At 37.3% G+C, this 12,079-nt stretch overlaps 1 protein-coding gene across 1 annotated transcript in view; it reads left to right on the forward strand.

Annotated features, from left to right (window-relative positions):
- LOC148864060 (T-complex protein 1 subunit alpha-like) overlaps nucleotides 1-12,079 on the forward strand; it is a 34,973-nt gene that overhangs the window by 17,753 nt on the left and 5,141 nt on the right. Inside the window, exons 10-13 of the mRNA XM_088974428.1 lie at nucleotides 4,805-4,901; nucleotides 8,877-8,963; nucleotides 9,849-9,983; nucleotides 10,303-10,407. Of these exons, the coding sequence (XP_088830554.1) occupies nucleotides 4,805-4,901; nucleotides 8,877-8,963; nucleotides 9,849-9,983; nucleotides 10,303-10,407 (424 nt within the window). The remainder of the gene's footprint in view (nucleotides 1-4,804; nucleotides 4,902-8,876; nucleotides 8,964-9,848; nucleotides 9,984-10,302; nucleotides 10,408-12,079) is intronic.

Genomic DNA, 12,079 nt, shown 5'->3' on the forward strand with positions numbered 1-12,079 from the left:
AAAACCCCAAATAACAGTGTCTAGATCCTTCAGCCAACCCACTATCACCTGGGAATCCCCTTCAATAATCAGATGCTCTATGCCTAGCTGATTTGCAAGCTGGATTCTTTGTACAACAGCCAATAATTCGGCCCTAAAAGAGTCTCCTACACCCACAGGACCTGGGTACAAAGATATCACGTTACCATCTTTGTTTCTCAGCACTCCTATGCCCAAAGGTCCTGGATTTCCTCGGCTACTTCCATTAAAGTTCAGCTTGATAAACTCCTCCCCTGGTGGCATCCATTCAACCCCATGTCTGTCCTTCCTGGTAGAAGTATTAGCCACTGCTAACCAACTTCTCCATAGGTCATCAAAAAAGTATGCATCAAAGATCTTTAGAGTTTTCAGCCACTGAATTGTCCTTGTCAAAATACATTCTTTAACTTCCAAGAAGCTCCTTTCTTTTTCACAAAAGATTCTCATGTTCCTTTCTCCCCAAACTGTCCACAACAAAGCTGTTCTTATGCACTTCCACATAATTCTCCCTCTCTTTGTGTGCCATTCAAAAATAGACGGACTAAATAACAAACTAGTATCAGATGGCGGGTTCCACCTACACTCAAACAACATAAGAATCTAATTCCATAAAGCTGTAGCAAAGGAGCAAGAGATCAGTAAGTGGTGATAGTCCTCGTTCTGAGATTTACAAAGAACACACCAATTAGGGGATAAGCACCAATTTAGTCTTCTCTTTTGTAGGTTTTCAAAGGTGTTAATCTTACCATAATAAACTTCCCAACAAAAAACAACAATCTTTGGGGGAATGGGCCTAGTCCAAAATTCTTTAATAGGGAAATTCCGAGGTGCAGAAGTGGAACAAAGGGACTTGAAGAAAGAGGAGCAAGTGAACAAACCATTCGGGTTAGGGGTCCAAATTCTTGTGTTAGGTTTAAGGGAATCTAAACAAATAGATTCAAGTGAAGAAAATAAATCTGAAACACAAGCATTTTCATCATCATGTAACCCTCTACGGAAACCAAAATCCCTGTTTAGGGCCAAAGAAGAGTCTGAGTAGGAAATAAAAATGGAAATCGGCTCTTCCTTATAAAGGGAAAGAGAGTAAAGAGAGGGAAAAAGGTCTTTAAGAGGTTGGTTGCCCACCCAAATGTCTTCCCAAAAAAGAACATTGTGTCTAGAATTAACATCATACCTGACCAGATTGAGAAAATGGGGTTGAATTCTGTGAATGGCCTTCCAGGGTGTTGCAAGAGTCGCCCATCGAGATACCTCGACATCCCAACCGTTCTGCAAATAGCCATGAATACTATTCACCACTTTGTGCCGCAACCTTTCTCTTTGTAACGATCATCTCCAAAGCCACTTCCCTAGTCAAGCTTCATTCTTAAGAACTAGATTTCCCAATCCTAATCCCCCTTCTTCCTTACTCCTACTGACTATCTCCCACCTAATCAAGTGATCCTTCTTCTCTTTCCCTGGCTCCCATAAGAAATCCCTCATCACCTTTTCTAGCTCCTTGGCTTCCCTTGAGGGTATCTTGAATACAAAAAGAAAATAAACCGGAAAACTAGCGAGTGTCGCCCTAATCAAGGTCACTCTGCCCCCTATCGAAATGTAACTTTTTTTTCCCAAGCAGCCAGCCTCTTTTTAAACTTTTCCACAATTGGATACCAGAACCAACTTTCTTTTGGGTTAGCTCCTAATGGAAGGCCCAAATAGGTTAAAGGTCATTCAGATATGGAACACTCTAGAGAACCTGCTATAGCTTCTACCTCCCAATCTTCCAAATTGGGAGCCAACTGCTGTTCACCATTAGAATAACCTGCTACATGCTGTCATCCCTGCAAAATTTCATACATAGTCACACCCTTAAATGCCTGATCTGTCATTACCTAAATGTTATTATGATGATGAAATTTGAGATCTATCAAAAGCAACACAAAAACATCCCTTTCCTTCCATAAACACCAGAAAATGGCTACTCTAGTGTAGAAATGTGCCTGGTTACACATGCAAGCTGCATTTTAAGGATTGTGCCTTGCTTGAACCCAAGTGATGTCCCTTCCAGAATGTGTACCCGGGTTGCCTTGCACATCCAGGTGTGGCCTTTGTTTTTGTTTTCATTTTCTGTTTGCGTTTTTATATGTTCTTATGTATTTTACACCTTTGCATAGTCTATTAATTTCTAAATTAGTTTTTTATTTGTGTTTTTTCCACTAGTAATGGTTTAATAGCTTCTGAAAGAAGCAAAAACAAAGACCTTTTGAATAGAGTATGGTATAAAATGTCAAAATATTTTCTAATATTTCCACAACATAATTCCATGGTATTGGCTCAATTTTACTAGAACTGACATAGTTCCTTAGTGAAGAATGCTAATGCTATAAATCATCAAAAAAAAAAAAAAAGAATGCTAATGCTATATGGAGTACACGGGATGGTATTATAACATGATGAGTTGGCTACTGTGTTACAGACATGCGGAGTAGCAGTATTATCAACCTTTTGATAAAAAAAAAACAGTATATCAACCACCTAATAGAGATGATGACTACTTTGTTCCAATACTTAGAGGCATGAGGCATAGGTCAGAACACAAGAGGCGCAGCACAAGGTGGCGTAAGCCTCCTCAAGATGGGGGAGGACAAGGAAGAGGAAGAAGAAAGAGGAAAAGGAGGAGGAATAAGTAGACGTAGGTGATTGGGATAAAATTACCATATCTGATATAGGTTTATTTTTGTAATGACAAAGCAAAATGTCTAGGTTAGACTTGTCTTAAAGGCTTTTTGCTCCACCTAAGATCTTCCCAGAATTTCACTGTTGACCCCGCTATTTGGTCATACCTAATATGCACATCATAAACAATTAAGCAGAAAGTCAAAGATTGCTACCTATAAATGCTTAGTTGAGGACTTTTTGGAGATTTTATGTCCTCTGGTCAAAGCATTATTACATTATTGTTTTCAGAATTTGTAGACCATTATATTTTTTGTGCCCTTGACAATGATGACAGTGTTGCAGAAATGGGGGAGGGTGTTGGTGTTGATCTGTTCTTCTGTGAAGTTGGGTTCAGCAGCTCATGCCATTGTTTGATATCCCAATGGCAATACTACTTCCAGTACAACCTTATTTATCTGATTGAGGTGAACTGGATTAGATATATAATGGCTGACAGAGGGTGGAGGTTGTTGACAACTTGGTTTACAAAGATTGGACTCATTAGGGGAGAGATCCATGCCAGTGATGATGGAGGTGCTTAGCCAAAAATGAAAATTCTGTCAAGTTCATGCACAACTGCTTTCTTATCACCAAAGAAAAAAGCAACTTGAATGCCTTGCATACTTGACTCCTCAGCTTTGGAGTGTTGGCAAATGGGACCTGCTCAGTTGTTGGAGTGGTAATTAGAATTGTATTCTCTCAAAGGAGAGGGAGATTACAACAAAATTTGAAGAGGGACTGTAGCTATCATCATTTTTAGGAGTTCCAAAGGGTGCCAGATGGGTGAATGAATGCTATACTTTGTAGGAGTTTTTGTTTTTTTTGGGTTATTTCATTTTCCTGAATTTTTTTGGATCATTACATTTGGGGACATGAAAGATAATCCTCTTTTATTGGTTTCACCTGTCTCTCATTGCATTCTCTATTTTATTCACAAGCAAGTTGGTTACCCCCTCTGGAAGGAGTTGTAATGTTGAGCTTTGATGGGAGCAGTCAAGGCAATCCAGGACCTACGGGTATAGGAGAGATCTTGAGGAATAAGGATGGCAACATTCTGTCCTTATTCTCAGGTCCAGTGGGTTATGGAGACTCTATAAGGGCTGAGATATTAGCTGTGGTACAAGGACTACAGATTTCCAACCAACTTGGAGTGACTAATTTGATAGTTGAAGGAGACTCTAAGGTGATGGTGGGATGGATGTCGGACCCAGAAACTGTTGTTTGTGGGATATAGGGACATCATCAAAAAAGTCAAATGGCTTACGGGAACCATGTCAGTTAGCTTTCAGTGGGTTAGTAGATTGGCAAATGCTTTGGCAGATTCTTTAGCTAAACAAGGGGCTTCAAGGGATTCTCTGTTTTTGGCTAATTTGTTACTGCAATCTGAAAAGAGTTGGGTTTGGAACCACCTTTAAGGGGAGGTAACACCTCGTGCCTCCTCTTAGGGTGCTTCATGCTTGTACTATTTCTATCTCTATTTAATAAAATACCATTCATTCATCAAAAAAATATATATATATAACTTACAACTTAAACAATGGTCGTCATATGAAGGTTTGAGACATGGAGTTTGGGTAGTATATCTGATAGTAAGGATCTTGTCAATGTGATTAGCATATATATATATATATATATATATATATATATATGTTCCTTTTTAAATAACTCTGACCAGATCTCGATTTGTTATCATAATTATCATAAGCCCAAAAGTTGAGCTGTCCCAAACGAGGTGAATAACATGTCCAGAACCCTGACTGAGGCCTTAGCAGTTGGGTTCAGATATACATTGGGGATCAATTCTAGATGTTCAAACTTGTTATCAATATAAAAGGAGTTCTAGGTTTTATCTGTGTCGAGCTGTTCATGTCTGTTTCATCTTTCTCTTGGTGCTATATAGAATCACAGTTTCTACTATTTTATGAATATCACTGTTTTATATGAAGCAATGTTTTCCTTGCTGTTTAATTTGAAGCAAACTCATTCATTGTTTTGTGAATTCTTTGAAATGTCCCTACTATCAAAGAAAGCAATGATGTGTATAGTTCTCTACAGTGCAGCTCTAATTGTTCTTCTATCTTTGCAGAGAGACTGACATGACAAAAGAGCGTATTGAAAAGCTTCTGAAAGCAGGAGCCAATGTTGTGCTAACAAGTAAAGGGATTGATGATATGGCTTTGAAGGCAAGATCCTTTAGGTTTTAATTATTTTACCATGACCAATGTGTTTATTGGTATGGATGTGAATTTATGTTGAACTATTTAAGCCAAAAATCTTGGGATATGAGGACTTGGGTAAGATGGCTGTGCCAGTAGGTGTATAAATAGATTTGAACATTTTTGGGAGAGTAAAAGGTTTTGGGAAGGTAAAAGGTATTGTTGTTATTTGAATTAATAAAACTATTCTCCTTTATATAAAAAAAAAGGGTTTTGGGGGGGATATGGACCTAAGCTTTGTCATTTTTTTTCTCAAAGCAAAGTTTCAAGATGTGGACTTGATACAAAATTGGAATGTCTGCCAGGTCATGGGTTAAATGGTTTGACCGTGAGCCATATAAATAATATATAATATATTTTGCATTTCATAGCATATGTGTAAGTAGTGGCTAGATGGTTTTGTTTCTTGACTTTTGATAACAAGAGACTAGGGTTCAAGTCTTCCAATTCACATTTTGTCCAAAAGTATATGCATATTTAATGAATATAAATATTAAGGAGACATAAATTAACACAAATAACATGATAGATTAAAGGTAGCATGTTAGCATACATAACAAAGGGGTCACAGGCTGACATCAATTTATTGTCATTTACTCATTTTGAAGTTTGTGGTGATTTAGTGACCTGGGTGGGTCGTTATAACCTGGCAAGTTTTGAACAGTTCTTGTCAGTTTTGACAGTTTGGCTGGTTTTTCAGAAATTTGAAAAATTGGGGGATTGGGGAATGAAAAGCTGGAATGGCTTCTAGTTTTCAGGTTTAACAGTTTGACCATCCGGTCTGGTCCAAGTCTTGCAACATTGGCTCAAAGCGGTCACTCTATACCAATGTTTTAAAATGCGGAGGCGTGACACGAGGTGGTCCACTACCTGGAGGCGTGAGGCGTAAGCCTTGAGCATGCATTTTTTATAATTATAGTGGGTATATTAATAAAGAAATAGACATTTTAAACATAAAAAATATACATAAGACTTAAATGACTTAATTTCAATTGTCAAATTGTCAATATTCTCAATACTTGAATTCTAAACAAAACTCTAAGTAATTCACAAATCACATCTTCAAAATAAGAAATTCAGATATTTAATTAATTGATACATAACAAAAACAAATAAAAAATAAATATAGAGTTGTTGCTAGATTATTTTAATTTTTACAATCTGCATAAGTAATAGAATAGAGTCAATAGACTAAATTAACATGTCTAAGGTTCAGAAATTACAAATGAGGCAAGCACAATCAAGAAATAATTTATCAAAGCAAGAGAAGATAGAAATTACTTGAAGAGTTGAAGATGAAGGCTGAAGCTGTAGCCAGCAGTGCAGCTTCTTGGCCTCTGTGGTCCTCTTAAGATCTTCTGAAAAAAAAAAAAAGAAAAAAAGTGTGAGACTGAACAGAGCTGTGTGGTGTTTTTTTTTTTTTCTTTTTTTTTTATGTAGTTATGTACAGAGCTACTCAAAAGAAAAAGAAGGGAAGAAGAAGAAGAAAGAAAAGAAAAATAAAAATACCCCATACCCTACATTGCAGAGTAAGAAGAAGAAGAAGAAGAGAAAAATAAAAATACCCCATACCTGATATTGCAGCTTGAAGATTTGAGAGGTTGGTCAAAGAGAAACTTCAGCAGGTTCACAGTTCACAGCTTCACTGGTTCACTTGAGCCCTAACTTTTGTTCATTTGCAAAATGAACCGATGGGGGCTTTTTCCCCCATTTTACACTGAAACAATGATATAATAAAATGGGGACCATGATAAGATCATGGCTCCACTAATTAAAACTTAAAAACACTAAAATAAACAAAACAATGAACTGTTCTAAAACGCCACACATGCGAGGTGTATGCCTCTCTCGTATAAGGCGTGATAGAAGCGTATATCTCTGTACACAGCTCTCTACAGAGGCGTACGCCTCATATGCCTAGATGCTTCTCGTATGTGCCTCCACGTGTTTTGGAAGCGCCTTGCCTGATGGAACACCTCCAAGTGTATGCTTCCCATGCCTTTTTAAGCATTGCTCCATACTTGGACCTACATTCTCTTGCTTGTCAGCCTAGGATTTTATTATTGCAGCAATCTATCACAACTCATTGCATGTGTCAATCTATGACAGCTTGTTACAGAAAAAAATAAGTATAGATTTGGTGGAGCTAACAAGTATCCCATATAAAATTCTTTTTTATGAATAAAATATCCCATATAAAATTCTTGTTTCATCATATTTATATACTGGCTATGCCATGTCATGATGTCAGAATGACAGGATTACTTTGTAATAAGAATTAAGGGTCCAGGTACAGTAGATACTATGTGCAGCACATGCATAATTGCATGTCTGTATAGGTTGTATGGCTTGCATATTTATTGAACCTTGTGCAATGAAATGATGATAGGGGCATATTTATTGAACCTGTGTAAATGGCTTTGGAGATTTGCAAATGAAAGAAATGCTTGGTGGAGAAAGCTGATTGTGGACAAATATGGAGTGGACTGGGGTGATTGGAGATCCAATTCTCCTATTTCAAGAGGGATAAGTTCCATTTGGACAGGTATAATGAAGAACACTAGTTTATTTGAGGAAGGAATTGGTTACAACTTGGGAAATGGGGAAAGAATCAACTTTCGGAAAGACTCTTGGTGTTCTGAAGTGTGTCTGAAAGATGCCTTTCCTCTCTTGTATCAAATTTCTGTAAATCAGGACTCCTTGGTGGCTGAGAATTTCAATGTGGATGGTAACTCTTTCAGTTGGAACCTAACTTGTAGGAAGCGCCTCTTTGACTGGGAAATTAAGGAGTATGCAATTCTGTTGGGCCTGCTCCAGAACCAGAGGATTGACCCAAACATGGAGGATGCTTGGAGATGGAAATGGGAAGCTGATGGCATGCTTTCTGTTAAGTCTATGTTCAGTAAGTTGATAAGTTCAGGTCAGGAAAACTTTCCGACTAGGCAGATTTGGAGCTCATTCAGTCCTTCTAATGTGAAGTTTTTGCTCTGGACAATGGCTTTAAATAAATGTCTATCCAAAGTTAATCTAGTGAAACGTGGCATTCAGATTTTGGATATGTCATGTGGCTTATGTGGTGGGGTAGTAGAAACTACTGAACATCTGGCCTTACATTGCCCAGTCTCGAATTAAATTTGGAGGCATTTTCTCCAAGCTTTGGAAATCAGTTGGGTAATGCCAATTTCTGTGAAGGATCTGCTGTTGTGTTGGCAGATTGAGGGTCTCAGCAAGAAAGGTATCTTGGTTTGGAAGACTATCCCGGCTGCTGTGCTTTGGACTATCTGGATTGAAAGAAATGACAGAATTTTTCAGGGCAAAGCTAAATCTTCAGAGGAAATGGTGCAGATGGCTGTGGGGGTAAACTTCTGTCCTAGGTGTCGGCATCGGAGTTGTTTAAAAATCAGAATTTGAGTCTGTTGTTTAGATCTCAGAACTGGTTGTATCTGTAATTTGTGGTGGCTCTAGGCAGCCTCTAATGGCCTAGGCTCCTTTGTACTGGTTCTTATTTTAATAAATTACCTTACCTTTTCAAAAAATAAAAAAAATCCTATCAAGCCATGATGCACAGCACACCCTGCTTTTGTGCATATGCCTTTCTGACTCGAGTATATTGAAGAACACTGTCACCCTATTTATAGCACCACCATATTATTGGTTTATTGTGGCAGTTTGTTGGCTAAAACATTTGATATACTAGTAAGATATTTTTGTTGATGTTTATCTTTTGACATTTTAATACTTGTTCTGACATGCATTATATATTATGTTACAAACTCATATTTGAAAAGGTCACAAGGCATACTGACTGTCAAAATTTTTTGATTGTCTCATTCATCAAGTAAATGACATGCTTATTTTTAGATAGGATTTTGTCAATTGGAAACCTTATATATTTATTATGACACCTTTTCTAATGAATTTGTTTTCTCATTGTTATTTCAGTACTTTGTAGAGGCTGGGGCAATAGCTGTGAGGCGTGTTCGCAAAGAGGATCTGCGCCATGTTGCCAAGGCAACTGGTGCAACTGTGGTAAGAAGTTTAACATATCTCTTTTTAATGACTTGCAGTTAGAAACCATATCAATTCATAGTTATTACTCCCTAGTTGAGGTGGCAAATATTTGTACTTAGACAACAGTTTCATTTGTAACTATCTTTGCTGTTATGAGGTAGTAATAGGATATATGTCTGAGTTCTTTCTAATGGAATATTCCCATTCTTGATCTTGCATCGTATTTGGTTAAAAAAAATGATAGATCTTGCATCATATATGTCTTTGAGTTCTTCCTAATGCAATATTCCCATCTCGACCTTGCATCATATTCCCATTTTCATCATATGACATGTATCAACTTGGCCTGGGAACAGCTTACTAATATCTTGGGGGATTGACCAAGATGTGCAAAAATAAAAATGGTTTCATGGGGGACAAACATCAAGCATTCCTCCTCCAAATTAGCATCTCGCAGGTTTTGATATCTTGAGTGCAGACTTCCATAAAAAAGCCTAGAGGTGATATAGGGCCAGATCAAATAGCTTTAGCCAGAGTAAGAAGATGGATTAGATGAATATAGGGATTTCAATAATGAGGAACAAGAACACACTCCACCAGAGTCAGGGTCCAAATTCCTTTGTCAGTGCTGTGAGGGAGAATGAAAACCCTTTACGTTTATCTAAAAGGTTTAAAACAGCCAAGGTCTCAGAATGTCTCAAACCTCTATAGAGGTCTAGGACCCAAGACAGACCTCCAGAACAAAAGGAAGGGACCATTTCAGAGATAAGTTTATTTTTGTGATTGGATGGGTCATAGATGAACCAATTCTAATCTCCTTTAGTTTTTGTACTTCAGTTATCCCATTCACTTCTCCCATATTTCTTACATTTGCAAAATGAGAAACTATATGGTGAACCACAGGTTTCAACATTTGCTGATATGGAAGGAGAGGAAACATTTGATTCATCACTTCTTGGATATGCTGATGAAGTTGTGGAGGAGCAATTATCTGATGATGATGTGATTATGATAAAGGGAACGAAATGCACAAGTGCGGTATGTAATATATCATAGTTAATATATTTTGGCTAATCTTTTAAACCATGAAATCCAAGCTGATATTCTAAGAAATTATATTCCTCTAACAGAGGTCTGGCATTGATCCCTATGAACCTCGAGCACAGTGTGTGAAGGCATTTCACATACCGACTCATGATAATATTATAACAATATCTGTTAATATATTTAATTTTTCAGAAAAAGAAATCTGCTAATATATTTGTTTGATTACCAGTTGGAATATCTTCCACCTTTCTTATGTTGCAACTTCTCCTGGTTGACTTTTTGTTCTTTACTCCCCGTCCTTTGTTGACAGGTCTCTGTGATCCTTAGAGGTGCAAATGACTACATGCTGGATGAGGTGGAGCGAGCTTTGCATGATGCCTTGTGTATTGTCAAGAGGGCTCTTGAATCCAATGTGGTAAGCTTGAGCATTTGTTTGTTTCTGTTATAAGGCATTATTTTTCATGTTTTGAAGTTCAAATATTAATTAGAACTTCTCATGCTGATTTTTTATTTTTTTTTTATTTTTTTACGAATAACACAAAACTTTCATTAATAAATAAAGAAATAAGTACAAAGCAGAAGGGGAGAGGTAAAACCTATTAATCCTCCCCTAGGGAAAATCAAACTATTATATAGTGCAAAACATTGCCAGTCCTGTTTTTGTTTCGCATGGTTATTGTATTGGTATATTGTCTAGAGAACCAGGGGTTATCTGTGAAAATCCCTGAATAAGGCCAATTTTTCTGTTCTCAATGTGCTGATGCTGTTTGATTGTCATTTTATTAGCCATTTATCTTCTTTTTACTGGGTTTGAATTTATTGTTTAATTTTTTTCTTCTGAACTAAATGCATATTATCCACCTGATATTCATTGATTTTTGGCCTGGATATTATGGTGATTAAATAAATATTCATTAAATAAAATGGAATAGTGAAACAGGATTCATATAGCTGACTCCATATGGTTGGGATAAGGCTTGGATGATGATGATGATATTATGGTGATTAAGCTTGTGTAGACTAAGAAGTGTACATACACACACGTCGGGATTTGTTCCTAACTATTTCATGGATTTAATTTAAAATGTTTTCGCGTTGTTCAGCTGGACCAGATGATCTTAAACTTAATGAACAGAACATCACTTCTACCTTTTAGGAACTTAAACTGCTTCATGGTTTTAAATGTTTTAATTTGTACACCTTCTAGAAGGTAGATGTTGTGCTTGATTAGTTGGAAATACAAACACTTTAGTGAAAGGTGATTCCTATTCTATTCAATTCCAGACTCCTACCTATTTTACCTTTTTCCCATTCACTCCTCCCTCTAAGGCCTCGTTCATTTCCTCCCTCTAAGGTCTTGTTCATTTTTCAAAAGCTATTTACCTATTTTCTTTTGATTCTTAGGTAAATGTTTCAATGACCCTTTTATCAATAAAAAAGTTCTTGTTAGAATGGGCAAAATTTCCCAACACGTTTTGTCAAGTGATTTTTCCATAGGTTCTACATGAATGTGAAAAACGAACATGGCAAAATTTCCCACAATCCCATTGACTGACTTCCCCCTTTAGAACTAGGAAAACGAATGGGGCCTAAAAGTAGATGCACCTGTACACCCAACTCATCTCCCCCCACCAAACAATAAGGCTGTGTTCGGTTTGAAAGAAAAGGGAGGGAAAAAAACTCTCTATTCATTGAATTTACATGCCTAAGGCACACATTTACATGTATACACGTACCTCACATCTCCTTATCTTTCTCTATTCATTGAATTTACAAGTGAAAAAAAACTATTCGTATCTACAGTTGCATCCTTGTGAATGCTTTTAAAGGCGCGTGAGGCATATACTTGGAAGTGTGCTAGGTAAGTTGCACTCAAAACACCCCTGAAACGTATGGTGGAGGCATTGATGCCTCTCAAGCATTAGTCTCTTGTCCGTGCTTGGGCGAGAGTACTACTAGGATGGGTGACCTCCTGGGAAGTCCTTGTGTTGCACCCCAATTTTATTAATCTTTTATTTTTTTCTTTATGGCAGCAGTGTAAGGAATCCAGGGCCCTCTGGGTTTGGACTTCGGGAATGAGGAAGGGA

This window comes from Nelumbo lutea, chromosome 3, assembly GCF_056320005.1.
Source record: "Nelumbo lutea isolate HS-2025 chromosome 3, American lotus-T2T, whole genome shotgun sequence".
NCBI classification, from domain to species: domain Eukaryota; kingdom Viridiplantae; phylum Streptophyta; class Magnoliopsida; order Proteales; family Nelumbonaceae; genus Nelumbo; species Nelumbo lutea.